At 32.3% G+C, this 27,053-nt stretch overlaps 1 protein-coding gene across 1 annotated transcript in view; it reads left to right on the top strand.

The window, feature by feature from the left end:
* Positions 1–27,053, top strand: part of LOC145254807 (fatty acid-binding protein homolog 9-like) — a 214,784-nt gene that overhangs the window by 187,582 nt on the left and 149 nt on the right. The window contains exons 3-4 of the mRNA XM_080113617.1: positions 13,776–13,886; positions 26,815–27,053. The exon at positions 26,815–27,053 is cut by the window's right edge and continues 149 nt beyond it. Coding sequence (XP_079969743.1) covers positions 13,776–13,886; positions 26,815–26,865 — 162 coding nt within the window. The 3' untranslated portion in view covers positions 26,866–27,053. The remainder of the gene's footprint in view (positions 1–13,775; positions 13,887–26,814) is intronic.

Raw genomic sequence — 27,053 nt, 5'->3', positions numbered from 1 at the left:
AGATGCGCTATCTCCTGTACTCCCTTGGTCAAGATATTCGTCCCCATCAAAATCCGAAATCCACCTTTCCTTTTTACGTTATTTTCATCTATCTACCAACCTAATAGTCTATCTATTCTGCTCTTGGCATGATGATCACTGACTTCCCTCTCTCTCTCCATACTTTTGATTGTCTTGTGTCTAATTTGTTAAATGATATTTTGCCTTTAATATTTTAATACAAGTTTAGTATGAGCGCGCTCTTTTTTTAAACAAGAACAAAATCTTCGTAGGCTTTTTCAATATTACTTTTTTTTATTATTTTCTTTCAATATTACTTTTTTTAATATTTTCTTTCAATATTACTTTTTTTTAATATTTTCTTTCAATATTACTTTTTTTAATATTTTCTTTCAATATTACTTTTTTTTAATATTTTCTTTCAATATTACTTTTTTTATTATTTTCTTTCAATATTACTTTTTTTTAATATTTTCTTTCAATATTACTTTTTTATTATTTTCTTTCAATATTACTTTTTTTATTATTTTCTTTCAATATTACTTTTTTTATTATTTTCTTTCAATATTACTTTTTTTAATATTTTCTTTCAATATTACTTTTTTTATTATTTTCTTTCAATATTACATTTTTTTAATATTTTCTTTCAATATTACTTTTTTTTAATATTTTCTTTGAATATTACTTTTTTTTAATATTTTCTTTCAATATTACTTTTTTTTAATATTTTCTTTCAATATTACTTTTTTTATTATTTCTTTCAATATTACTTTTTTTTAATATTTTCTTTCAATATTACTTTTTTTAATATTTTCTTTCAATATTACTTTTTTTAATATTTTCTTTCAATATTACTTTTTTTAATATTTTCTTTCAATATTACTTTTTTATTATTTTCTTTCAATATTACTTTTTTTTAATATTTTCTTTCAATATTACTTTTTTTTAATATTTTCTTTCAATATTACTTTTTTTTAATATTTCTTTCAATATTACTTTTTTTATTATTTCTTTCAATATTACTTATTTTTAATATTTTCTTTCAATATTACTTTTTTATTATTTTCTTTCAATATTACTTTTTTTTAATATTTTCTTTCAATATTACTTTTTTTTTATATTTTCTTTCAATATTACTTTTTTTTAATATTTTCTTTCAATATTACTTTTTTATTATTTCTTTCAATATTACTTTTTTTTAATATTTTCTTTCAATATTACTTTTTTTATTATTTCTTTCAATATTACTTTTTTTAATATTTTCTTTCAATATTACTTTTTTATTATTTTCTTTCAATATTACTATTTTTATTATTTTCTTTATCTTATAATACGCAAATGTGGAGGATTAGATACTAGAATACACACGGTATACATTGGAATGTAAGTATAGGTAAAATTACAGAAATGAAGAAATTATTTTGGGTTCATTTTTAGTACTTAACTGTACCCCCTCACTCTCTATCGGTGCCTAAAACTAAACGAAAATTACATTAGCAGAGTTTCTTTCCCAGAAATGTCAATCTGTGGAACACAATACCGTGGGACTGCTTCCTGGCTAATAGCAATAAGATTATTGGACGCCTAGCTAGACGATCAAGGTAGAAACGAAGATCATACCGTAAAGGACTTTTTCCAAGGTTTATATTTTAATTATAAAAGTTCTACCTACATATTGAGCACTTTTGTAAAAATATTAGTAATAGTTCAATACATTTCAACTCATATATATATATATATATATATATATATATATATATATATATATATATTTCTCTTCTTGTTACATTTAATTTCGGTCGGAGTCCTCAGAAATCAAGAAACTTCTTCCTGGGACTAAAACTTGATCTTTTCCTTGGCCTTCGGACCCAGATCACAGTGAAGTATCTGTGTTGATGCTACGCTTCACCTTTTCTTTCCTCTGTCGCTGAAGGAGAAATCCTTCATGATTGAGACAATTTAAATATTTGTTCCTATTTAGAGTGGCCCTTTTGGGGGGAGCAGGATTTTCCCAACAATGTAAACCGATCTTGTGTCTAACTCTGGCCTCATGGGGAGGCAAGTAAATAGGTAAATAGACATTCGAATATTCCATTAAAGTTCTCCTTATCCTCTCAAACACCCAGTTAGTAAATAAGTTTCCTCTCCTCAATTGACCATTTAAATTAGTTATAGTGTACTTTTATTGTGGTCTATTGGTCTTAATGGATTCCAGGACAAGAATTCCCTCTGGTGGAGTTACTTGAGGTAACATCACTTGGAGAAGGCGTCGCATTTCTCATAACGAAACTAGTATGTGTTAGCCATACTGAGAAGATCTTAGTTGGGCTGGGAATAATATGTGGTTTTATAATATTTAGTCAGGATTTACTTGTAGAAAAAAGTATCCTAATGTCATGTTTTCTCTGACAAACCTCTGTACAGAGAGACCTTAGACACTCGAGGATAGTGTCTAGAAGATATTCAAGTTCTCTCTCTCTCTCTCTCTCTCTCTATATATATATATATATATATATACGCACACACATATATCTATCTATATATACACACATATATCTATCTATCTATATATATACATATATATATATAACTATATATATAACTATCTATCTATCTCTCTCTCTCTATATATATATATATATATATAGAGAGAGAGAGAGAGATAGTTATATATATAGTTATATATATGCATATATATAGATAGATACATGTGTGTATATATACACACATATATATATACACATATATATATGTGTGTGTGTGTGTGTGTGTGTGTGTGTGTGTGTGTGTGTGTGTGTGTATCATTTAATCACATAAATTAATATAAGAAAATATAATTTAATGCATAAATTTTTGTATTTACTTCGACAATGCTCAATACATAGGTAGAGCTAGGTAGTAATTTATAAAAATATATATGGCAATTAAACTGACGATTTCTCGCGAGAATGAAACGTGGAATATTCTGTGTAGCTTAATTGCCATATATATTTTCATAACTTACTAATATATATATATATATATATATATATATATATATATATATATATATATATATATAATTATGACCCTTTAAAATAATTATAAAAAATTTGTCTCGTAAGTTTACTGGTGAGAATTTCTTGACATTTGATCGAAACACGAGCATGCTATAGTCTACAGGGTAGCAGTCCTGATGTAACGCTTTCTACGTACAGGAAGTGTTTTGAATAAAACCATGTTCATGGATAGTCCGCTTGAGGCTAAGCGCACTGACGAAGAATCGAAAGTTCCTTGTAATTATGGTAGGAAGATAATTTCTGGCTGTATTTCTCTCACATATGATGGAACCAAAGACTGGAACTCAGATGAGCGCCTTCCATTGACGATATTTTCCCGATGACTTAGTTAAGAGTGTATATGCACAAGTATGGAAGCGTGTGTTTGTATTTGTGCGCGTAAGTGCCTTTTTGCGCATGTGTGTGCGCGCGTGTGTGTGTGTGTGTGTGTGTGTGTGTGTGTGTGTGTGTGTGTGTGTGTGTGTGTGTGTGTGTGTGTGTGTGTGTGTGTGTGAAGGTTTCCAAACGACGTAAGAGTATGAAACAAATAAACGCGATCGAAAATGGCTAAACGTGTTAAGTGATTAAACGAAACAGTTAATCCGACTCACGAGCATCTGGTCAGGGTTCGCGATGCAGATATAAATGGGAAGGTGCTTTGGGAGGGTGGGAGCCAATCAGGTGCCGTCCTATGTTGGGGGAGTTGGCCTGCGAAGGTTTCACCTAGGAGCTTAAGGAAAAAAGGACACGCCGCCACTCTTTCATATCTTCAGACAGTTTCGAAACGTATTACAATGTGTTGCTTAGAAAAAGAAATAAGGGTCGTAATTGCTTATGCAATATATGTCTGCTTTTCTTTAATTCTCTCTCTCTCTCTCTTTCTCTCTCTCTCTCTCTCTCTCATCTATATATATATATATATATATATATATATATATATATATATATATATATATAAGAACAAGTAGTTAATAAAACATGTTAAAAAGGCACTTTCAAAAAGAGTTAAAAACATATTTCATTTTAAAAAGGAAATATAAAATAAGTAGATAGTCCTTAATCCGCGGAGTTTCGAAAAATACTTTCCTTCTCATCAGAGGGTAGGATTTAGCAAAATGCGGGATCGGATTTTGCTTGCAAAAGTATTTGATGAAACTACAAGTAAGTCATAGATTTTACTTGGTAACAAATAGTGAAGGAGAGTGCATATGGTGAAGAAAAGGGTGATTTTACGTGGATGGATGGTCTGGTGAAGGGTAAAATATCCAATAACGGTAAAATCCAAAAATCGAAATCCAAAAAAGTTGGTTAAGTTTCCATTTCAACAAGTAAAATCCAAGGGAATCGCGTAATTGTAAGATGGTCCAAAGTAACCCAAAAGGCAGAAATCCCTGGAATAATTCACAAATGGGGAAAAGGAAAAGATGTGCGTAGAAAAAGAATTTAAATCGACTGTCAAGGCCGGGATAATTTGGGGAGAATGAGTAAAGAAGAATAGAAATTGAATGGAGATTGAGTTTATATTAGAATAGAAAAGCCAATGTCAAAATGACCCAAACAATATATATATATATATATATATATATATATATATATATATATATGTATATATATATATATATATGTGTGTGTGTGTGTGTGTGTGTGTGTGTGTGTGTGTGTGTGTGTGTGTTAGTGATGGGGTGATTCCAATATTTCCCGATTCCGATAAAATTACCGATTCCGTACTAAATTCCCGATTCCGATAAAATTCCCGATTCCGATAAAATTACCGATTCCGATTCCGATTCTTTGTAAATCTCCAGATATTTAACTATAAAAGTGTTATATTGTCCCGATTGCTGTAAAAACACAGCTTAAATATGCCTATATTTTCTCAAACGTAAAAAACACGTTTGTGAGGAGTGATCTAGAGATTTGAGTCTTACTGGAATAAATTTTTATTATTTTATTATTACTACAGGATGACCAAAAAAAAAAATGACATTCAATTGTTTTTCTGGGCATTTTACAGTCAACGGAGTGTTTTGATGTGATGTTTTGAATATAATAAACTAGTTATGACCAAAGTTCCAATTCATTCGGAGAAAACACTAAGAAACGGGATCTAATCAGAGTTGGGGCCCGTTTTTTTTGGGGGGGGGGAGGTAACCTGTACAAGCAGTGGACGATGTTTCCTAAACTAAAATCAAACAAAAAAGATAATTTAAGGAATCGGAATTGGTATCGGGAAATAGGATTAAATTTTTCCGATTCCAATTCCGATACCGATTCCGATACACCAAAAAGCTCCGATTTTTCCGATTCCCGATTCCGATTAATCGTTCTAATATATATATATATATATATATATATATATATATATATATATATATATATATATATATACAGTAGAACTACGGAATACGGTGTGCCAGGGATACGGTTTTCAGATTACGATGTGGAATACAATGTTTTTTCCGGCCCGTGGTTACAGTGTTTGCCCCGCCTTACGGTGTTATTTATAATGTTATTTGATAATATACGTGTGTATTATGTACTGTACTGCATTTTGTTACTAATTTTTAATAGGTACTGTTTAAAATTTTGCTTAGACCCAGCCATACGGCGATTTAACCTTACGATCCCAACCTCGGTACGGATTAATGCTGTATCCCGGGGTTCTACTATACATATATATATACATACATATATATATATATATATATATATATATATATATATATATATATATATATATATTAATCGGCAGCGGAATCGGGAATCGTAAAAATCGGAAAAATTGATACCCATTTTCCGATGCCAAAATGATTGTTTTAATTATCTATTTTTATTTGATTTTGTTACTGATAATAATGATACAATAATAAATAGTTATATCTGCATATTTAACATTTGTTTTTTTTTTTCGAACATCTGGGGGGAAATAACAATCTTATAGTTAAATTAGAGATTTATAAAGAATCGGAATCGGTAATTGTATCGCAATCGGAAATTTAGCACGGAATCGGTAATTGTATCGAAATCGGAGAAATATTGGAATCGTCCCATCATTAATATATATATATATATATATATATATATATATATATATATATATATATATATAGACAGGCAAAATCCGATCCCGCATTTTGCTAAATCCTACCCTCTGATGAGAAGGAAAGTATCTCTTCGAAACTCCGCGGATTAAGGACTATCCATTGACTTTGTGCTTCCTTTTTAAAATTAAATATGTTTTTAACTCTTTTTCAAAGTGTTTTTAAAATGTTTTATTAACTACGTGTTCTTTATATATATATATATATATATATATATATATATATATATATATATGTGTGTGTGTGTGCGTGTGTGTGTGTGTGTGTGCGTGTGTGTGTGTGTGTGTGTTGGCTTTCGGGACAAGATCAAAGTGTAGTATCTGTTCTTCAGATGCTGCACTTCTATTTCTTGTTCTCTTTCGTTGGAGGAGAAATCCTTCACGACTGAGACAATTTTTATTTTTGTACCTTTTTTCCACGTTAAAAAACGACCCTGGTGTCTAACTCTGTCCCATGGGGAGGCATAGTAAATAGGTATATGCTGGCAAAAACCAAAAACAACAAGAAGGGATAACTTCATATTTGTATTTTTTTTTTTTTTCGGATATTACAATTGTTTCGACATAAATCAGACAATTTGAAATTTGATATTATTAAAAAATTTTCATTGTTACATCTCCTCATGTTTGAAAGAAATACTAAGTTTGTACGTATCTTGACATATTTTCATTCTGTTAAAACTACATCGTGCAGTGGTTACCACCCACTCGTTCTTTTAACATGTCCACCATCTTTGTTGAAAAAATTATATGGGCCCTATTTTCGTATATTTGTTCTTAATTACGGCTAGAATTGCTAAATTTGGACTATTTTGAAATTGGACAAAAATTCTAAATTAATGGGATTTATGTTTTTTTTTTCTTTTAATTTATTATTTTTAGTGTTTTATTTATTAATGAATCTCAAGTAATTTGGTTATATTTTAACGTTTACTCTAAATCCAAAACTCCCACATAGAAAGTTTCGTATTTTGTGTATTAGTCGGTGATTTTTATGTTAAACTAAGTAATACTACAATGCTATTGTTTTCTGTATATTAAAAATAAAATATGGCACTATAATGTAAAATAAGATATCTATATAATCTTTGTTGATATCTTAGTATGTTAACGAGTAATAATAATAGTAAAAATATTGTAAAAATAATATTTCCTTTCGGTGGAATAATAACCCAAAGCCATTTCCAAGGGGAGTAACTCTAAATTACTAAATTTATTCAAATATAAGTCGCCGTATTAATTATTTTAAAACCATAGAATTATACTTAATGTATTAAAAATTGTAGTAAATTAATTAGCTCAAAAGTATTTATATTTCGATTGATTTTGAATAATTTTGCGGTGGGTACATATTGATATTTAATTACTATTCAATTACATTAACTTACGGTGTTACGTCAGTATTTATCTAATAATTATAGTTTCTTGGTATTTGGTTATTACTCCAAATTTATTTCGAGTGAGTTATTTTGATTGTGATGGGTGAAATCTTATCATATTAATTACATTATGACTTAGTACTTTTATAGTGTATCTATCGTTTTCGATTGTTTAGTTATGGGACCTTTAATTGTGTAAGACCAGTTAAGGGTAGATACCTGTTGATTTAAAGTTTTTCATTTTCTTAGATTTCAAGGGTCATATGTTCTTATCGTCAATTATTTTATTCTATTATTTATTTTTTATTTTTTTGTTCACTTACAAATGGATGGTATCACATAACTAATTTTAATTTTTATTAATTTATTTAATTATTTATATTTTTTATTTTTTACTTAATCGTTGAAATTGCCAGGGTTTGAGCTAATTTTCCAAATCCAATATTACAGTTCCAGTAATTGTTATCTCCCCTATTTAGTGTAATCGTTTAATTGACATTAAGTTAAGTTTAATACCTACTCAGTTGTTGAATTACTTTTCCCAACATATTTTCATATTTAGATCTGTGTGTGTTCCCTATACTTTACCGTCTATTGATAATACCTATTTTGAGTTTATTCTACCTAGGTTTAAGTCGCGAGAGTAGGAATTTATTTCTGTGGAGACAGCTTTATGTGGCATCCAGTTTTTTTGTTTAAAATTACCTCTTAAGAATGCACTATGTGATAAGCATAGGTTGCACTATTTGGACTTACTACGTTGGTATCTTCTACCATATATATATAAATATATATATATATATATATATATATATATATATATATATATATATATATATATATATATATATATATATATATATATATATATGAATTGTCTGTCTGGTGTGTGTCTATGTGTGTACATTTTCCTACCAAACTACTCTGTCAATATTCAGTCTACAGATACGAGATTTCATATAAGGGGTATTGAGATTTGGGAAAATCTTTTTAATCGGTTTTCGGCCAGAAATTTGGCTGTCAAGGGGTCAAAGTTCAACGATTTGACTTTTGAAAACTCTACCAAACTCCTCCGCAAATTTTGGGTCTAAACACTTGAAATTTTAGATGTAGGTTACTTGGACATGGATCAAAGGTTTTAATTTTATTTGAACCCAAAACAATAAATCTTTACGGGTCACAATTGGAGTTTTTTAAAAATTAACCTCTGCGGTCTCCACCAAATTACTCAGCCAATTTTTGGTCTAAGCATAAGAAAATTTAAATAAAGTGTATTCAGACATAGGTCAAGCTTTTTAATCCGTTTTTCGCCGAAAATTTGGCTGCCAAGGGGTCAAAGATCAAAAGAGTTGATATTTGCGGTCTCTAGCAAACTATTCAGCAAATTTTGGGTCTAAACATTTGAAACTTTACGTAAAGGTATTCAGACATGCAGCAAGCTTTTTAATCATTTTTTTTTGTGTGTGTGTGTGAAAATTTGACTGCAGATTTTACCAAAATCTTTTCAATCGGTTTTCGGCCAGAAATTTAGCTGTCAAGGGGTCAAAGTTCAATGATTTGACTTTTGAAAACTCTACTAAACTCCTCCGCAAATTTTGGGTCTAAACACTTGAAATTTTAGATGTAGGTTACGTTTTAATATATATATATATATATATATATATATATATATATATATATATATATATATATATATATATTCACATAAATTTATGAACAGTACATAGAATCCGAGCAAAGCCGGGATGAACTGCTAGTACATATATATATATATATATATATATATATATATATATATATATATTCACATAGTTTATTCGCCTTTCCTCTCATCCTTCTCCCCCCCCCCCTCTCTCTCTCTCTTTCTCCTTTTTGTCACTTTTATGCTTTTACATCTCGTCTTTCGCCCACTCTCTCACATGCCTTTAATTGTCTCGCTCTCAATTTCTGCATCTGTATTAATGTCCTCTCCCTCCCTACTGTCTTTCCTCTCTCTCTCTCTCTCTCTCTCTATATATATATATATATATATATATATATATATATATATATATATATATATATACACACACACGTATATATATAAATATATATATATATCTTACGTCTCTCTCTCTCTCTCTCTCTCTCTCTCTCTCTCTCTCTCTCTCTCTCTCTCTCTCTCTCTTACTTTATGTGTATGGGTATGTCTTTTACTCTTCCTAATTCATCTCTTCTCTCTCCATCTCTGTCGCTCTCTTTATCTGATGCTACTAGAAAAGGCTGTCTGAAGATACTGCTTTCCTGATCCAAAATACACTAAACATTGATGTTATTGTTTTTTTCTTTCCTTTTGCAAAACTCAATCATGTTCTGCAAAGTCCAAAAGCACAAACAATTTCTTCTACGAAACAAACATACCAAACATCATGAATAAATATTTTCAAAATATAATGAACTTTAAGTATAGAAACCCGTTTTATCCACAATTATTGGATTCAGCGTTAAATAACCTGAAAAGTGTGACTATGCTGTAAAACAAAACAATCTGCCTCCCTCCCTCCCTCCCTCTATCTATCTATCTATCTATCTGTCTGTCTGTCTGTCTGTCTATCTATCTATCTGTCTGTCTATCTATCTCTTTGCGACATTGTTTCAGCATCCTTCTGATTTTCACTATGAGTTCTTTGTAATTCATTTTTTCTGCCCATGCAACTGTTTCTTTGTTCCACTGTTTTTATTATTATTATTATTATTATTATTATCATTATTATTATTATTATTATTATTATTATCATTATTATTATTATTATTATTATTTATTTATTTTCTCTCTCTCTCTCTCTCTCTCTCTCTCTCTCTCTCTCTCTCTCTATCTATCTATATATCTATCTGTCTATCTCTTCATGTTACTCTCTCCTTCATTCCTTTTTTTCTTTCTTTCGCACATGCACACCCACACACTTAAAAGTTATTATCGTTTTTAGATGCACCAGTTGATCGGTTCATATTTTATGCTTACGTTTGAAATAATTCTTTCATACAACAATCATGCAAAGAAAGATTTTTAAAAAATTGTAATTTCATTTTGTTTTTGTGTCTGTGTGTGTGTTTTTACCCCATTACATTTGGATTTTCGTTTTGGCTGATTTCCTCATAAAATCAAATTCTTATAAAGTCCTATTCACATTGTTTTTTTTATTTTATTTTATTTATTTTTTTTTTTCTATTCTTGTAACGGACAAAACAGTAATTCTCCACACTGATGATTCTCAGAAAAAGACTAAACACATGTGTATATTCTCTTGATTCAAGAACTAATGTAAAAAAGAAAGTATGAAAGAAAACAACATCATTTTTACACGATTTTTTTTTTCATCTTTGTTTTGGTTATCAGGATGCAACTAATTGTTTATTTGTTTTTAATTTTTATTTATTTATTTATTTATGCATTAGCTTTCTTTTTCCTTAAAAAAGGAGATAAATAAGTAAAATGAAAAGAATAATTTTGAGGTGAACAGTTCTGCAAACGTCCTTGAATACGCTTTTTGAAAACATATTTAATTTATTACCAAGGAAAATAATCTGTTTTCAAAATGGGCAGAAACAATTGTATTGATAAAAATGTTTTTAAAACAGATTCAGAACATTTATCAAAGTATTATATCTTCAGCTCTATTGAGCTATCAACCAAATTTTGTCTGAATTTAAAGGAATTTAAATACTATACGTATATATCTATATGTGACTATGAGTGTTTGAAACTTATCAAATTTCATATAAACAGTGAAAAAGGTCGCCCTTCTCACGGTTGCGAATTCGAAATTCTGCATGATTCTTGAAGTGAAATAATACCCACTGATCTACGGCTTTGGCTTGCGACCGTGTTCCGTACCCCCGGGCCTACGGGCGTGTATAGGCAGGGGCTGTATTTGATTGATAGGTACTAAAATGTATGTCAACAGAAAGTGATACACAGAAACTGATATGATTTACCAAGAGACGCTACAGTTACCATGAAATGAACAGTGACTAAACATTCATTTTCTTCTTTTTTTTTACATAGGCATCACCACTTATCAAGGCCCAGAGGCCACTCGAGGATAATGGTTATAAACAAACTAGAAAAAATACCCGTCCTATGGCGGGTAAAATTAAATCCCCGGACATAACCGTTTTGCACCAGCTTTATGTCTCCTCAAAGATCTATACGTAACATTACTAAACTTTATGTCTAGGGTAAATATTAAAGATCACGGCCAGAGCATTATGTCAGAAATATTCTGTATAGGCATTAAAATGGTTTTATGTGATTTTCATTCGAGTTAAAATCCATTTAGTACTACGCATGTAACTTGAGAAAAGCGCGTTTAAAAAACATCAACATAAGGGTGAATATGCGAAATCACATGACATCAGGTCAAATTCGGTCGCTATCTTATTCTGATTTAGTATATTCACCATAACACCTTTTTCAGAACGAATTATGTTCGAAAATCGAGGTTTCAAGGTGTTGTGACGTAGCACGAACACGTGTCTGTGGTTAGTCTGTATTTAAAGAGAACGAAGCTGGTTGAAGTCAGTTGACGCTTAGAGCCTCCAAATCCATTACATCTGTCGAGTGGATAACAAGAAACAGATGTAAGATATAGAATTAGTGTGTTCCGCAAGGAATCGTTTCCAAAATAAGGATACTACCTTTTTTTCGGTCAAAAAAGTTGAAGAGCTACAAAGAAGGGAGTAGTACCAATAAAACGAGCGATCTTTTGTGATCCAGAATTTATTTTTCTACAGTCATCATCATTCTCAATGCACTTTTGCCAGCGATTAACGATGGCTGTGCATGGGCGCCCGGAGCACGCTTTCTCTTATGAGGGTCGTTCCAAAAGTAAACATTTCTATTTATTTCTTTTTAATCAAGAAGTTGAAGGGCTACGAAGACGGGAGTAGTACCATTGAAACAAACGACCTTTTGTGCTCCGGAATTTATTTTGCTACAAAGTCACCATTATTCCCAACGCATTCTTGCCAGCAATTTAATGGCGTATCTCTGCTTCTCGCGCACGTCCACGACCGGGATTGCTTTCTTAGAGCCTCACACCGTCAATATCTGCAACAGAGATGAAAATTTCAGAGGTAATGAATTCATAAGTTCAGTCATCATAAAAATGCGGTTTGCAATCTTCTCTGATCCATTCTGGCGGAATACAAAAATAGGAAACATTACTTTTAGAACATCCCTCGTAGAAGTGGGTATCGGGTAGCAAAAAGTGTTGAATTGACAAGCAAATCGCAGTGTTCGCCTAACCTTGTGTCACATCTTTCTGCGGTGGGACGGAAGTAAATAGCAACTCTCGGCGTCAACTGATTCCAACCAGTTTCACTCGCGTTAAATACACGCGAACCACAGTCTCGTGATCGAGCTACGTCACATCTAGGGCTGTGACAACAGAATATTATTTTCATTATTTTGATTCTCGAGACACGGTTAGACACAGTTAATTAACCGAGAACCACATCACTCTATATAAAAGCATATAGAATATCACCGGATACACACTCGAAAGTCGAAACAATGAAAAGAATATTCTGATGTCATAGCCCTAGTCACAACACACTGTATACGACAAATGCGCACGGATGACAATACATGCGTTTTTAAAACAATGACTGTTTTATTGACCAAACGAAGTTTCTTGGTCTTCTGGCAAAGTTTAGTATGAGTTCTAATGTTATACTTCATTATTTCTGCCTCCAGTCAATCTAAACGGATTTCTCTTGCTAGAAGGTTGGCAAAATGAAGTGCTAATAGTTTTATTAATAAATTTTGAAAAGATTTTTTGAAAGCAAAAAAAAAAAAAAACAAAGAAAAAAAAATACTTAAAATTATTCAAAGCTGAAAAAAACTTTGGTCAAATTTTGACTAACTTCAAGAATTAGATGGAATTATCTCCCTTATCGCTTACCTCCTCGTAATTGGAGGTGATAAGGGATTAAGCGATTTCTTTTTAATAACTTCATTCCATAACAGGAACATACATCATAGACATTTTTCTGTATCTTCGTTTTTTTGTTTGTTTTTTTTGTTTTTTTTATGTTTTTGCTAAATTGCATAAGTATCTTAATGTTTACCCGTCCTGGGACGGGTATTCGTTCAAGTTGAAATTTATTTTCTTTTATTAATTTTGATTTCAGCTTCTTCTTCTTCTTCTTCTTCTTCTTCTTCTTCTTCTTCTGTTCTCGTTTCTAATTGTCTTTTTTTTTGTCTTCCTTCTCCAGAGTGTGATCACTGCTGACGGTGATAAATTCGTTGAGAAACACACGGGTGAGAGTCTACAAGGCGCCGAGATGCATATTGTACGGTGGATAGAAGATGGCAATATGATTGTTGTAAGTAATGGCTCCTATATTTTTTCTTTTCTTCTGTGTAAAAGAATCTCTGTGAGTGTCTCTGTCTGCCAATCAAACCCCTCTACCTCAAATCAATAGAATTCATGCCCTTTCTGCAAATGGATTTTCCCTAATGATTGCGGTATGTGCCTGATTTTGTTCTAGGAGGTCCACTTTCCCAAGTTTTGCCTTCTCTCTTTATGGCAGTAACATTAACCCTAGACGGGTTGAACCTCCAAAGGAGGAAGTGTCAAAAGAATATTAAATTCACAAGCGGTCATCAGTCACATGTACATCTTGATCAAAGAAGATAATGGCGTTAATTTTTTATTTATTTATTTTGCAATTCTTACTTTCTTGTCAACGTCCTTCTATATCCAGAGCCGGGTATTTCCAAACGGTCACCCATCTGGTACTGAGCAGGCTCAACGTTGCTTAACTTCGGTGATCTAACGGGAATCGGTGTGTCATCATGATTATATCGTAACTCTTTGAGAAAGGGGTAGATTATTGCTAATCGCCTAAGCCGCCCCTGCCAGGGAATGTCGACGGGGCTGCCTTGGCAGTTTCTTTGCAGGCCTCAGTGCTCCGCGGAGGAGGAACTGGCTCTTCAATCCCAATTTATGACTCTTGTGTCACATCTTTCTGCCGTGGGAGGGAGCTACATAACGTCGATCTATGCTAAGCGTGTAGATTGAACCGACGAGTCCAATACAAGATTTTGGAAGAAAATATCCCCCCCCGCCAGGTTATTCCAACTATCAAATGAATGATGGACAACGCCAGAAACTATCGTGAATTCCCTTGTTTTTAAAAACCTTTCCCCCATCACTATTATTTGCGTGAACGCCTTACGATTCCTTTCGGTCTGTCATACATAATGACAGACTCAATGTAGCGGTGTTCCGGATATGGAAGAAGAATGTATTTAAATTTGAAATTTAAATAAAACTAGCATAGAGACGCGACGTTTTGGTTGAATCCGAGATTGAATGAGGATCCACAAACGATCCACCCTCCCATATTTTTATTTTCATCGAAATCTGTAAAATCGCCTACTTTTAATCAAATAGATTGATTGTCTTGTCGAGTTAATGAGCCCCTCTACACTCGTCGCAGTGTACGGCTAGAAAACTTCACATGTCTCCCCGCAGTGACTTAGTCTACAATATATTGTAATCTACATTGCACTGTAGAGAACCTACTGTGTATTTTATAAAATCATCTGTAAATAATGGCTTAACTTAAAGTTAAAATGCAAAATTCAAGTATCATTGTTCAATGGTGCTCTGAACAGAAACATTTTTATTGCGAACGCGCCGTTGTCCTATCAAAGAACCTACTTCTGATTTTATATGCCGCTCTTTTCTGCTTGTGCGGTGATAAAACTTCTCAAATGCACATGTGATGTTAGGCTGTATAAAAGTGTTAACTTTGGTTAAAATCGGACTTTCGTTCTTTAATCAATTTTTTTCGATTATCGATTTTTGATACTTATCAGACGCATTACCATACAAAACCTAGGTAAGAACACTTACAGACACTTCAAGTACCTTCGTATGAAATTAAAAAAAAAAATCGACCTAGCAGATTCCGAGTTCATAGCGAACGAACTCACATACACACACAAAGTATCTTGTATATAATAACTAGATAGGTCAAGTATCATGGTGCACTTGTGCTTTAAACAGAAACACTCATTTGGAACGCATCCATGTTATCTCAAAGACCCTACTGTTGATTTTATATGTCGGGCCTTTAGACTTGTGTGGTAATAAACTTCTCAAATACACTTGTAATGTTAGGTTGTACAAGGTGTTAACTTTGGTCAAAATCGCCGTTTCCTTCTGTCATCGGATTCAATTATCAATTATCGATACTCATCGAAGACATTCCGATACTAAACGTATCTAAGAACACTGCCAGATACATATACATTTGAATGAAATTTCATTAAAAAAATCAGCCAAGCCACTACCGAGTCATAGGGAACGACCTCTCTCCTTCTCTCTCTCTATCTCCCTCTCCCTCTCTCTCTCTCTCACACACACACACAGACACACACAAAGTTCTTTCTATTTAATAGTATGTGTGTGTGTGTGTGTGTGTGTGTGTGTGTGTGTGTGCATAATATAATTATGTTATTAAAGAGTAAATCTTTAACAAAGCAAAACTTATTAAGATAAGAAAAACTAAACATTATTAAGAGGAGCAATACTATTTAATATTGTATATATATATATATATATATATATATATATATATATATATATATATATATATATTAGTGATGGGACAATTTCAGTATTTTTTTTCCGATACACATACTGATTCCGTGCTAAATTCTCGATTCCGATGCAATTACCGATTCCAATACCCATTCTGTATAAATTTCTAAGTATTTACCTATCAAATTGTTATTTTTCACGATTAACGAAAAAATACATGTTAAATAGGAAGATATTTTACTAAACGTAAAAAATACATTCGTGGGCGATTATTTATTAAATTCAAACAAATGTTAGTATAATCAAAGTTACTAAGGAAGAAATATTTCAAACATTGAATATTAAAACTTTTCAAAAATCTGTTGTAGAATTTAATTAAAAGTTTGAATTTTTCTTTTTCTGGTATTTTTTTTTTTTTTTTTTTTTTTTTACTAATATTGTCATTCTCTTTGCGACAAAAATTGTTTATAAGGGAATTCGATAAACTCCATATCAGCATTTTTTTTCAATTTGCTGAATAGTGTGACCCTCATCACAAGAGTCAACATGAAATAATCGATTTTTATCAGCCAAAATATTTAAAGTTATGTACATGGCTAATTTTCTCTGATGAATCGAATGTAAAAAAGAATCGCATTTTGTAAGTTTGTTTATAACTATATAATTATATAAGACAAAATTATTAGTTATATCATTTGGGTATAGCAGAGAACCTCTGTTAATACCCTGAAAGTAGCTGTTTAATTCAGCTATTTCTTCAACAGCCTCTCTCCCGGATATTAAATTTTTGCAGCTATTGCATTTCAGTTTTTTGAAAACTGCATGACAGCAATAACCTGCTAAGTATAATATAACAGGAAGTACTTTCTTGCATTAATTAACATCATCTTCTGTTACATCTATGTTAAATTTATAAACATGTAACTCTTGCCCCCTTGTCATTTCATCCCAGTTAGTTTCTTTTAAATTTTTCAATTCAATAGTTCGATTATTAATTGGTAAGCTCAATTTTAAAACTGGCAACATTCTGAGGTTTTTTTTCACATTCATACACCTGACGTATCGATATTATACTGATCTCCACTAAGGTGTCGATACTGGCCAAACCTTGCCTCAAGGTTATCTGTCTGAAACTTTCCTAGTAATACATACACCATATTCAGTACATTTATACAATATTTAGTCAATTCTAAAATTGTGTAAGTAGTATGGTGCAAAGCAGTATATGTTTCCTTTATTAACTTACCAGTTCTTCCAGGAATGCTATTCCAAGTTTCTAACCAGTCACAGAACACATTTAGGAAACTATAATTATCAATATTTAATGTAAGTGGATTAGCATATTTATTACGGAGTCGACAACCTTTATATGGTGTTTTAACATTCAGTATTGTCCACCAAATATAAAATATTTGAATGTATTCTGCGATTTCTGCATAATTTGGCAAGCATTCCTGTTTTCCTAAGGTTAGCAAACTTTGAATAGTATATCGTTGAAAATTTACAAAATCAAATTAACATTTTGCTTTTCAAAAGTAGTCGGAGAAAGAACTTTTGAAGTCAACTTATAGCAATATTTCACAAGTGATTGAGATTCTAGGGCATAGAGTTTATGTAAACTAGAAAATGGAGCACTTTGGATGTTATCTAATTGATGATTTCCATTATAACAAAACTTTAGGAACATCATGCATTTACGTTCATCTTTTTGGCCAAGCCAATTGTTTCTAATGCAGTTTAATATATGCAATGAGTCGAATAAGAAGAAAAGAGGGCTAGACGTTCTAACTGGATGGGGATATACAATTGAAAGCTTTGATGGGCTACAAAAGAAAGACATAGCCTTTTTATTTATTGCATTATTATCTGTTATAACCGATAATACCTTAAACCTATATCTTTTAAGCCAATTATTACACGTTTAATTATATCAAATAAATTCTCAGCTAGATGACATTTAGTTGGCATAACATGCACAACATCCTTATATTGTGAGAATACACTGCTAAGCATAAAAGCAAATGCACTTGTGGCAGGTTCATTGCTGTTGTTAGCTAAGCCAACAATATTACCACCTTTATAATCAAGATAAGGTTTGAGATGTATTTCATCAACAAGTAAAGATACTGTGATGTCATTCTGCATTAGTAACTTGAACTTACTTTTAATATGTATGAGAAAATTGTTATCGTGTTGTTCAATGACAGGATTCATAGAAGTTGATAAGGTTAATCTTCGAATGGCTGAATAGCATAGTAAAATTACATTTTTAGTGTCTCTTAACAGTCTGTGCCCTGTTATATAATAAGGAAGAAAATACCATCATTTCACTCGAATAATTAACCTTATTCATTGTCATTATGTTAATTTGTTCATATATGAACTTAATGGCATTAAAATATTTAAATGATTCATCTTGCATTAATAGCAAAAATGATAAGATTAATTTTAATAAAGAACTTATATTAGAAGTTTTCATTTCCTGTTCTTCGATGTCCATTTTTTTTCATGTTTTCTATCAAAATCTGCAGAGTATTTTCCTCTGTTACATGTTTAGAAATTCTATAGCACTCATTTCCACATCACTACAAAATACTCTAACGACCAAGTCCGGTTCAATCACCATAGACATTTTTATTTTGGGGCATGGGCATCTCTTTATATGGCATATAATGATGGTATTGTCTTGCTTAATAGAAGTCCAATAATTTTTATCTATAAACGTTAATTTTTTTCTAAATCATCAATATTATGGAAAGTTTTACGTTTCCGTAACTTTAACTCGTCAACAACACTTTCACATAATGCATGCTTAAGAGCAGAATTTTCTAAACGCATTTTCTTTGCGTTAGGAGACTCTCTAAAAGTGGTTTATGTCGATAAATAGGAGGGACAGTTTGGTAATATTCGAGGAATAGCACCATCCTTAAGATAGGGATTTTTTTAATTTAACACTAATTGTCTTTCCAGTCCTTTCATCAAATGCTGATGCATCTCGCTGTGTGTCTTCAGGTCGAAAATGAAGTTCACATACCTAAAGAAATAATTTAAAAGAAAATCGTACCATGTTTGACTTAATACAAAAAAAAAGGAAAATTACATGACAAAAAACGATAAAATAAAAAATAAGGTAAATGTGCAGAATTAGTCCACCCTCGAAAAATCCTTTTAAATTACCACTTTTGTAGGTTTTCGGGGGTGCTGAAAACGAATATAACGTTTAAAATTACGGAAAACTAGTAGCTTCTAAGATATAAAGAGATGTTAGTTAAAAAAAGGGGGGGGGTAATTTAACCTAAAACGACCACCCACCTTATGGCCATTTTTTTTTTTTACATGGGCAACGAGCAATTTTTTTTTTTAATTACATTTTCGCCTCAAACAAGGCGAAGTGCCTCTTTGATGTAGGAATGAACACAACAAAACGTAAAATGAGCACCTACAGTTGACCCCCTCTCCCCGACAAAAATTCTGTTTACACTTTTTGAAAGGGGGTGCTCATTTTACGTTAAACTGTGTTCATTATACGTTGCCTCCCAACACAAAGGTGGCCATACTCATTTTTCTTCGCTTTTGTTTGTTAAAAAGAAAGCGCCCTAAAAAACACCATGGCCATAAAGTGGGTGTTCATTTTACGTTAAATTTTTATAGAAAAGTGATCCCCCATTTTTTTAAACTAACATTTCTTCATATCTTAGAAACTACTCGTTTGCCGTAATTTTAAACGTTATTTTCGTTTACAGCTCTACTAGCAGTATCAGAATTTTAGGGGAATTTTTGACAACCCTAACACAAAACTGCGAATAACATATACAAAACTCGTAATTTTCTTGTTTAAAGTGGGTTGTTTATTTTCTTTATGGAATATACTTCTAAAATAAACTATTAACATTGTTTAAAAAATAATAGAAATATTTTTTTTATTGCCGGTATTTTGTAAACACTTTTTTTAATAAAAAATAATATTTCTATTATTTTTTTAAACAATCTTAATAGTTTATTTGGAAGTATATTCTCTAAAATTCTGACACCTACTGGGCCACAACATTTACGACAAATAATTATTAATAAGCTTTTGGGATAAAAAAAAAACGGTCATAAACTTTAAAAAAAAACGATATAAATATTGCACAGTAAAGTAGTTGAACTAAAATATTGCACAGTAAAGTAGTTGAACTAAAAAGATAAATGATTTTTCTTATTTAGAATTATTTAAACAAGGAATTCCGTTTTTACGATATCGCTTTTATTAAATTGTTAGGTGAAAGTACATAATATTTTCACCATACTCCCATTTTAAATAAGTTTCTAAATAATAATTTATTTCAGCACATAACTTAAATTACATGTAAAATTCATTTTTTATATACATACTTTCATTTTTATTTTAAAATACGTTCTAAAAAAAAATATAAATAAATATAAAAAAGACGCGTTTTTTTTTTTGTTTGTTTGTTTGTTTTTTTAATATCTCAAACATTTTAACTCTTACTCTGCTATATTTAGATGGAGTAAAATCCTTTCTTTTTATTGCATTAATCCACTGGTGAATTATTTCCTTTTTTGGGAGGGAAATGAAAACACGGTAACTTTTGGTCCATTTTCGTAGTTACCTCGGCATTTTAGAACTATACATCTCGACGGCATGTTTAAATTTATTTAACCCTCCAAAACTTTAAACCAACTTCCGGTTTAGTCATGAGACACGTGACCCAATTTCAACAGACCGATGTTCATGACGTCACCAGACTAAATTATAGTCGTCGCTAGGCCATCATATTACGGTAGCCACAGTAATAATCAGTTTTAAATGGCAGTCTTCTGGGGGTTGAAGGTTAAATCCTAACTAGAGGAGATAATAACTAAGAATAATGCGCAAAATACTTAACAATTCTACCCGGCCATATACCTCCTGAATAAAACGTTCAGCTCAAAAGGGTGTTTTTATTTTCATTTCTTTAGGTGTTTATTTTTATCTTATATATATATATATATATATATACACATATATATATATATATATATATATTTATATTTAATTTATTGCTTCAAATTTATTACCTTATTAAAGTAGCATACAAAAAAAATAAAAAAATAAATAAAAAAAATAAAGGATAAAATAAATAAATAAATAAATAAATAAAAATTATGGTGTGCATATATAGAGTTCCGGTTCCGGTTAAAGACAGATGAGAGTCGGCTGAAGAGAGCCTGAGGCGGACATTAAGAGCAGTCCTCAACTACCGGGCTTGAAACCGTCGGTACCGACTACCGATATAAATGTAAATTCCTGTATATATTATACAAAAAATATATTGCTCTTATTTCGAGAAAGGTTTTTTCCCTAATAATAGAGCACTGTATGGGATTTCTTTTTCTACAAAAAAGTACAAGTATATATATATATATATATATATATATATATATATATATATATATATATATATATATATATATATATATATATATACCGTACTTTGAGTTAATTGCGCCAACTAAAAATACTCCTCTTTATATGCGTGGTTGCCAAAACAGGACTTTTAGCTAGTTGACGCAATTACCTCAAAGTACAGTCTATTATCTGAAGAAGCTTTGAGTAAAAAAAAAATGCAAAAATAAAAATAAAAAATGTAATTCCCTGAAAAAAAACAACTAAATTTAACCTATCGCAGACTTAGCACCTGCATGATCCGATTCTAAAATGTTTATAATTACAAAGAGGATTTACCTATATACGGATGAAAAAAAAAAAGTAACTAAAATTTAAAAATAGAAATAGACTTAGCAGTTGCATGAGCCGATTTCTAAAAGTCTACAATTATAAAAATGAAGACCAGTATATAAAGATGAGAAAAAGAAAAAAAAAAAACTTGACTAAAATTGTTAAATAGAAAAGGGAGCTGATCAGCTGCCTACCATGTACCTGTTTCGGAGATTTACAAAAATATATATATATATATATATATATATATATATATATTTTATTACATTTTCACCCCAAACAAGGCAAATTGCCACTTTGGTGTAGGGGGCTACTATCAGGGGCAACAACTACTGGGGTACTATGTAGGGATTTGGGCAGCAAGATGTCGGTTAGCGTTACACTTGAACTTCTGCACGTCAGTACTGTTGGGGAAGCAGGGACCTGGAATGGAATTCCAGAGTCTAGCGGTTCTGGGGAAGAAATTATTGGAGTAAAAAGATCTTTTACATCTAGGGATCTCTACAGTGTGGGGGTGGGATTTAGCAGCCTGTCGGGTTTGTCGAGGGTGCTCACGTCGTGGGGGCACAAGTGATTGCAGTTCGTCAGAGCATTCACCACTAAAATACTTGTAGAAAAAGCAGAGGGATGCAACATTTCGTCGATGGGACAGAGGCTGAAGCTTAGATGCCAGTTCAGGGCCTATCAGGTTTGCGACTCTCTTTTGGACCTTGTCAAGGAGCGAGAGACTAGTAGCAGATGCACCAGCCCAGATGTGGCAGCAATACTCCATACATGGGCGAATGGTGGCCTTATAGAGGTATATATACATATATATATATATATATACTCCTATAAATTGGGGAGGGAGTGCATTAATATTCATATCAAAAACTCTTTTTTCTATTTATTTAAAATAAAATACAACTGGCTCGTTGACTTGCATTCATCTGCAAAAGATCTAGTTAATTTGCATATTCTTTTAAACATTTATTTTAATTAATTCCTTATTAGCTTTTTTCGGTTTTCTTATGAGATGATCATCTTTAGTTAACTATTACGTATAATTATATTCATGCAAATATTCTACATGATTCATACTTGCGTAATATTATGTCGGTGCAAAAATAATGTCATTTTTTGGCGTTCAGCTTTAAAAGATCATAATTCCTTTCATAATAAACTTTATTAATCGAAATAAAAACCATTAGAATCTACACATTTTTGCCACAGAGAAACAAGTTTATTTATTCCATTAGCATAGAAATCCGGAGTTCGGGAAGCATTGAACTCGTGGAAGGCCCATTCGGCATCATCCCGGCTTTTGAAGCATTTTTTTACGCAGGAAGTTGTCGAGATGCTTGAAAAAGTGATAATCGATGGGTGAGAGGTCCGGTGAATATGGCGGATGAGGCAGAGTCTCGTAGCCCAATTCGTCAACTTCTGCAGGTTCAGTTGAACAGCATGCGGGCGAGCGTTGTCATGGAGGAGAATTGTTCCCTTCATATTGACCAATCTCGGGCACATACGTTGGAGCTTCTGGTACATTTCGTCAATTTGCCGGCAGCACTTCGCCGTAATCGTTTCGTCCGGATTCCAGAAGTTGTGATCGATGAGACTAGCTGCAGACCACCAAATAGTCACCATAAACTTTTTTTGGTGCAATTTCGGCTTCGGGAAATGTTGTAGAGCTTCTCTAGCATCCAACCACTGTGCCGAACATCGCTGATTAGCGTAGATAATCCACTTCTCCTCACACGTCACAATCTGCTAGAGAAATGGGTTGTTTTTGTTGCGCAGAACGAGTATAGAAGACACCTCAAAATGACGATTTTTTTTATTATCGTTCAATTCGTGCGGCATCCATTTATCCAACTTTTTTACTTCCCTTTTTGCTTTAAATAACGAACTTCTGTTGAATGGTCGACCTCGAGTTCAACAGCAATTTCTCGTTTAGTTTTGCGAGACTCGGCTTCAATTAAGGCTTTCAAATGTTCGTTATCAACCACAGTCGGCCTTCACCTTCGAGGCTTTCGTCACCATTGCGAAATTTCTTGAACCACCGTTCTGCCACACGTTCGTTAGTGATGCCTGCGCCAAACGCATCACTGATATCATGGGCTGTCTCGGTAGCTTTTTGGCCTAGCTAGAACTAGAACAAGAGAATCGTGCCGATTTGAATTTTGTCCATGCTGTCGAAAAGCATGCAAAAAATGAATGAAGAGATTGAAAACGGTAACGAATAAACAAGTTCGACAGAGCGAAAAACGCGCATCAAAATGATATATAGCATGGCTGTATAGATATATCAATGAATTAATTCAGAAATCATATATATATAACGTATATATAAACGTAATATACGTGAGAAAACGATATTGTTTTTGCACCAACCTAATATTTTTGTAAAAAGGTTATACTAAACGTCATACCTTCCCAGAATTTAGGTGGAGTGCGTTTAGTCTGACCTCTACCAGTCGACCTGTTCGGCGTGGGTGGCCCTACCAGGAGACAAATCTCCTACCACCTTAGCTCATGGGGTCACTGAGACACGCAAGCTTCCCAACCAACGCCAAGGTTGCACTCCTGATGTAATCTGTTTAATACACTTGGAGATATCAAAGGACAAATCAAAGCATACATGGCTATGGGATGTTTGAGGTTACATACGATTAATTCGCGATTCACCACTTCTCAAGATGTACTTTGTCGAACTCGGGAATGCTTCTATTCAAGGACACGTGGCGTAATGGATAATGTACTAGGTAACATTGAGTTGTAAGTGATCCTCTTCTGGAAATTGAACTTTCAATCCTCAGCGTAAGTGATACCCAGAATTTAACTGTGATTTATTTAAGACTTCTATCCTGGCAAGGCTGACGGAACGAGAATATGATACGTGTGTGGATTAAATATAACGTAATATGCGGCCGTAGCCAAGAATGAACTCACTACACGAGTTTGTAGTGTAATGCAAATCTTGTTCGTAGTGTTATCAAGAGTATTTTTTATCGTGACGTCATCACTAGATGGGTTGCCTACCACGGCTTAAGAGAGGCCCATCTACTCTTGAGAGAAGAATAGACTGTGCCAGTTCTCCAACCTGGTATTTTACCTCGCGGTGCATACAGTGCCTCGTCTTCCCAAATGGTTACCCATCTGGTATTGGGTAGGCTCGATGTTGCTTAACTTCGGTGATCTGGTGAGAACCGGTGTGTCCACGTGATTGTGCCGTACGGATTAAATAAAGGGTTCTGTTCGAAATTTCGTACAGATCTCCGAGTTCGACAGAAAGATTCTCAATTTTGATAGACAGATTCCCGAGTTTGACAGACAGATTCCCAAGTTTGACAGAAAGATTCCTAGGTTCAACAAGAGACACCAGAAGAAGATCAGGGGTTACATTGTCCGAAACGTTGTGGAAATAGCACCCAGGATGAGAATAGTAGTCCGAAAAATCCAAATAATACAAATCTCGTTTTCAGCATTCTAAAATAATTATGTTGGGAAGTCGGATAAAAGCTTTTTACAGCTGTTTTTTTTATTTTCATGCAAAGGCCCTTAATTTTGTCGCTGTTTTTGTTTCGTCACGCGTGAAACATTTTAACGTATAAAATATTTTAACGTGTGAAACATTTTAACATGTGAAACATTTTAACATGTGAACGTTTTGACGCATGAAACATCTTAACGTGTGAAGCATTTTAACATGTGAAACATTTTAACGTGTGAAACATTTTAACGCGTGAAACATTTTAACGCGTGAAACATTTTAACGCGCGAAACATTTTAACGCGCGAAACATTTTAACGTACGAAACATTTTAACGTGTGAAACATTTTAACGCGTGAAACATTTTAACGTGTGAAACATTTTAACGCGTGAAACATTTTAACGTAAGAAACATTTTAACGTGTGAAACATTTTAACATGTGAAACATTTTAACATATGAAACGCTTATCACCATTATTTAGGTTCCGAGATGGCGGAAAACCTTCTCAAATAGTTTTTTTCCCCTCGGCCTGATACACTTTGGAATTCCCTCCCAGTTTCCTGCTCCCCTGCTGAAGATTAAATGTGATCTCCGTGCTCATCTGCCCACAACCCTCTATTAGACACGGTCCCAAATAGTTGACCTTACGTTCCAAGTGTTTCGGGGCTGCTAATGAGTGAAACGATAACTTCTTTTTTTACACAGTAGTCACCACTTATCAAGGCCCAGAGGCCACTCGAGGATAAGGGTTAATAAAATAACTTAATAATAATCTCATCTTTGTCTTCCAATAGGTAAATAAAATACATAGATTTTTTTCATTCGTTATTTGTTTTATAAATATCAAAATATTAATTTTCTTGTCTGTGCGTCCAGTGTAACAAAAAACATCATCATCGCAAACATTAATTAATGAGAAACGAATTACCTCCCTTTATAGTCGTTATTTATCGGTTAAAGATCATTAAAACTATTTCATCTCCAAAAATTTTTTAAAACATGTCTGTTTACGCTTTCAAATTGGCTATTTTATTTTAGAATTAAAAAAGGGTCACGTTGAGAGGAGACTGTAAGATTTTTTTATTATAGTTTCTTTTAAAATTAAAAAAAATGTGCAAGAGAATTCACATCTGCTCCTTTATAATTCATGTAAAAAATTATTCAGAAAAAAAAAAGATGTGTTATGCGTTGAATTTTTATTTGAAAAAAATCTAAGTTTTTTTTTAATCAATTCTTTTTAAAATGTTTAAAAAAAAAACGAATTTGCTAAAAGAAAATTTTTTGAGTTCGTCGTTATTTGTTTTGGTTTATTTTCTATGTATTTTTATTTGTATGGTGTTTTGAAAAAATGTTTCCAACTGCCGTGGAATTTCCACGGGTTCTGCTAGTTATTATTATTTTAACTAAAACAATTGCTTCTTTTTCTATCTCTTTCTTGTATGTACCTGCTGCTGCTGCTGTTGCTGCTGCTGCTGCTGTTGCTGCTGCTGATGATGCCACGACAGAAAACAACTTGCAATGGCGCAACAATGAACTCCAGATACACGAGGGCGTAACCATGGCAACCAGAAAAAATGCTATTCTCGCTCCACTGACGTCATTTCCTATTATATAACTTCGGGGTTCTTCCCAAAGAGGCGCTCGTAAAAAAAAAAAATGTAAAAAAAAAAAGAAAAAAAATGCTCTTTCACGTCTACCGAACTTTGTATTGTTCGTTGTTGTTGCATTGTTGTTGTCCGACAGA

The sequence above is a fragment of the Euprymna scolopes genome, chromosome 30, assembly GCF_053919585.1.
Source record: "Euprymna scolopes isolate OS-2025 chromosome 30, ASM5391958v1, whole genome shotgun sequence".
Taxonomy (NCBI): domain Eukaryota; kingdom Metazoa; phylum Mollusca; class Cephalopoda; order Sepiida; family Sepiolidae; genus Euprymna; species Euprymna scolopes.
This window is presented reverse-complemented; position numbering and strand designations above follow the sequence as displayed.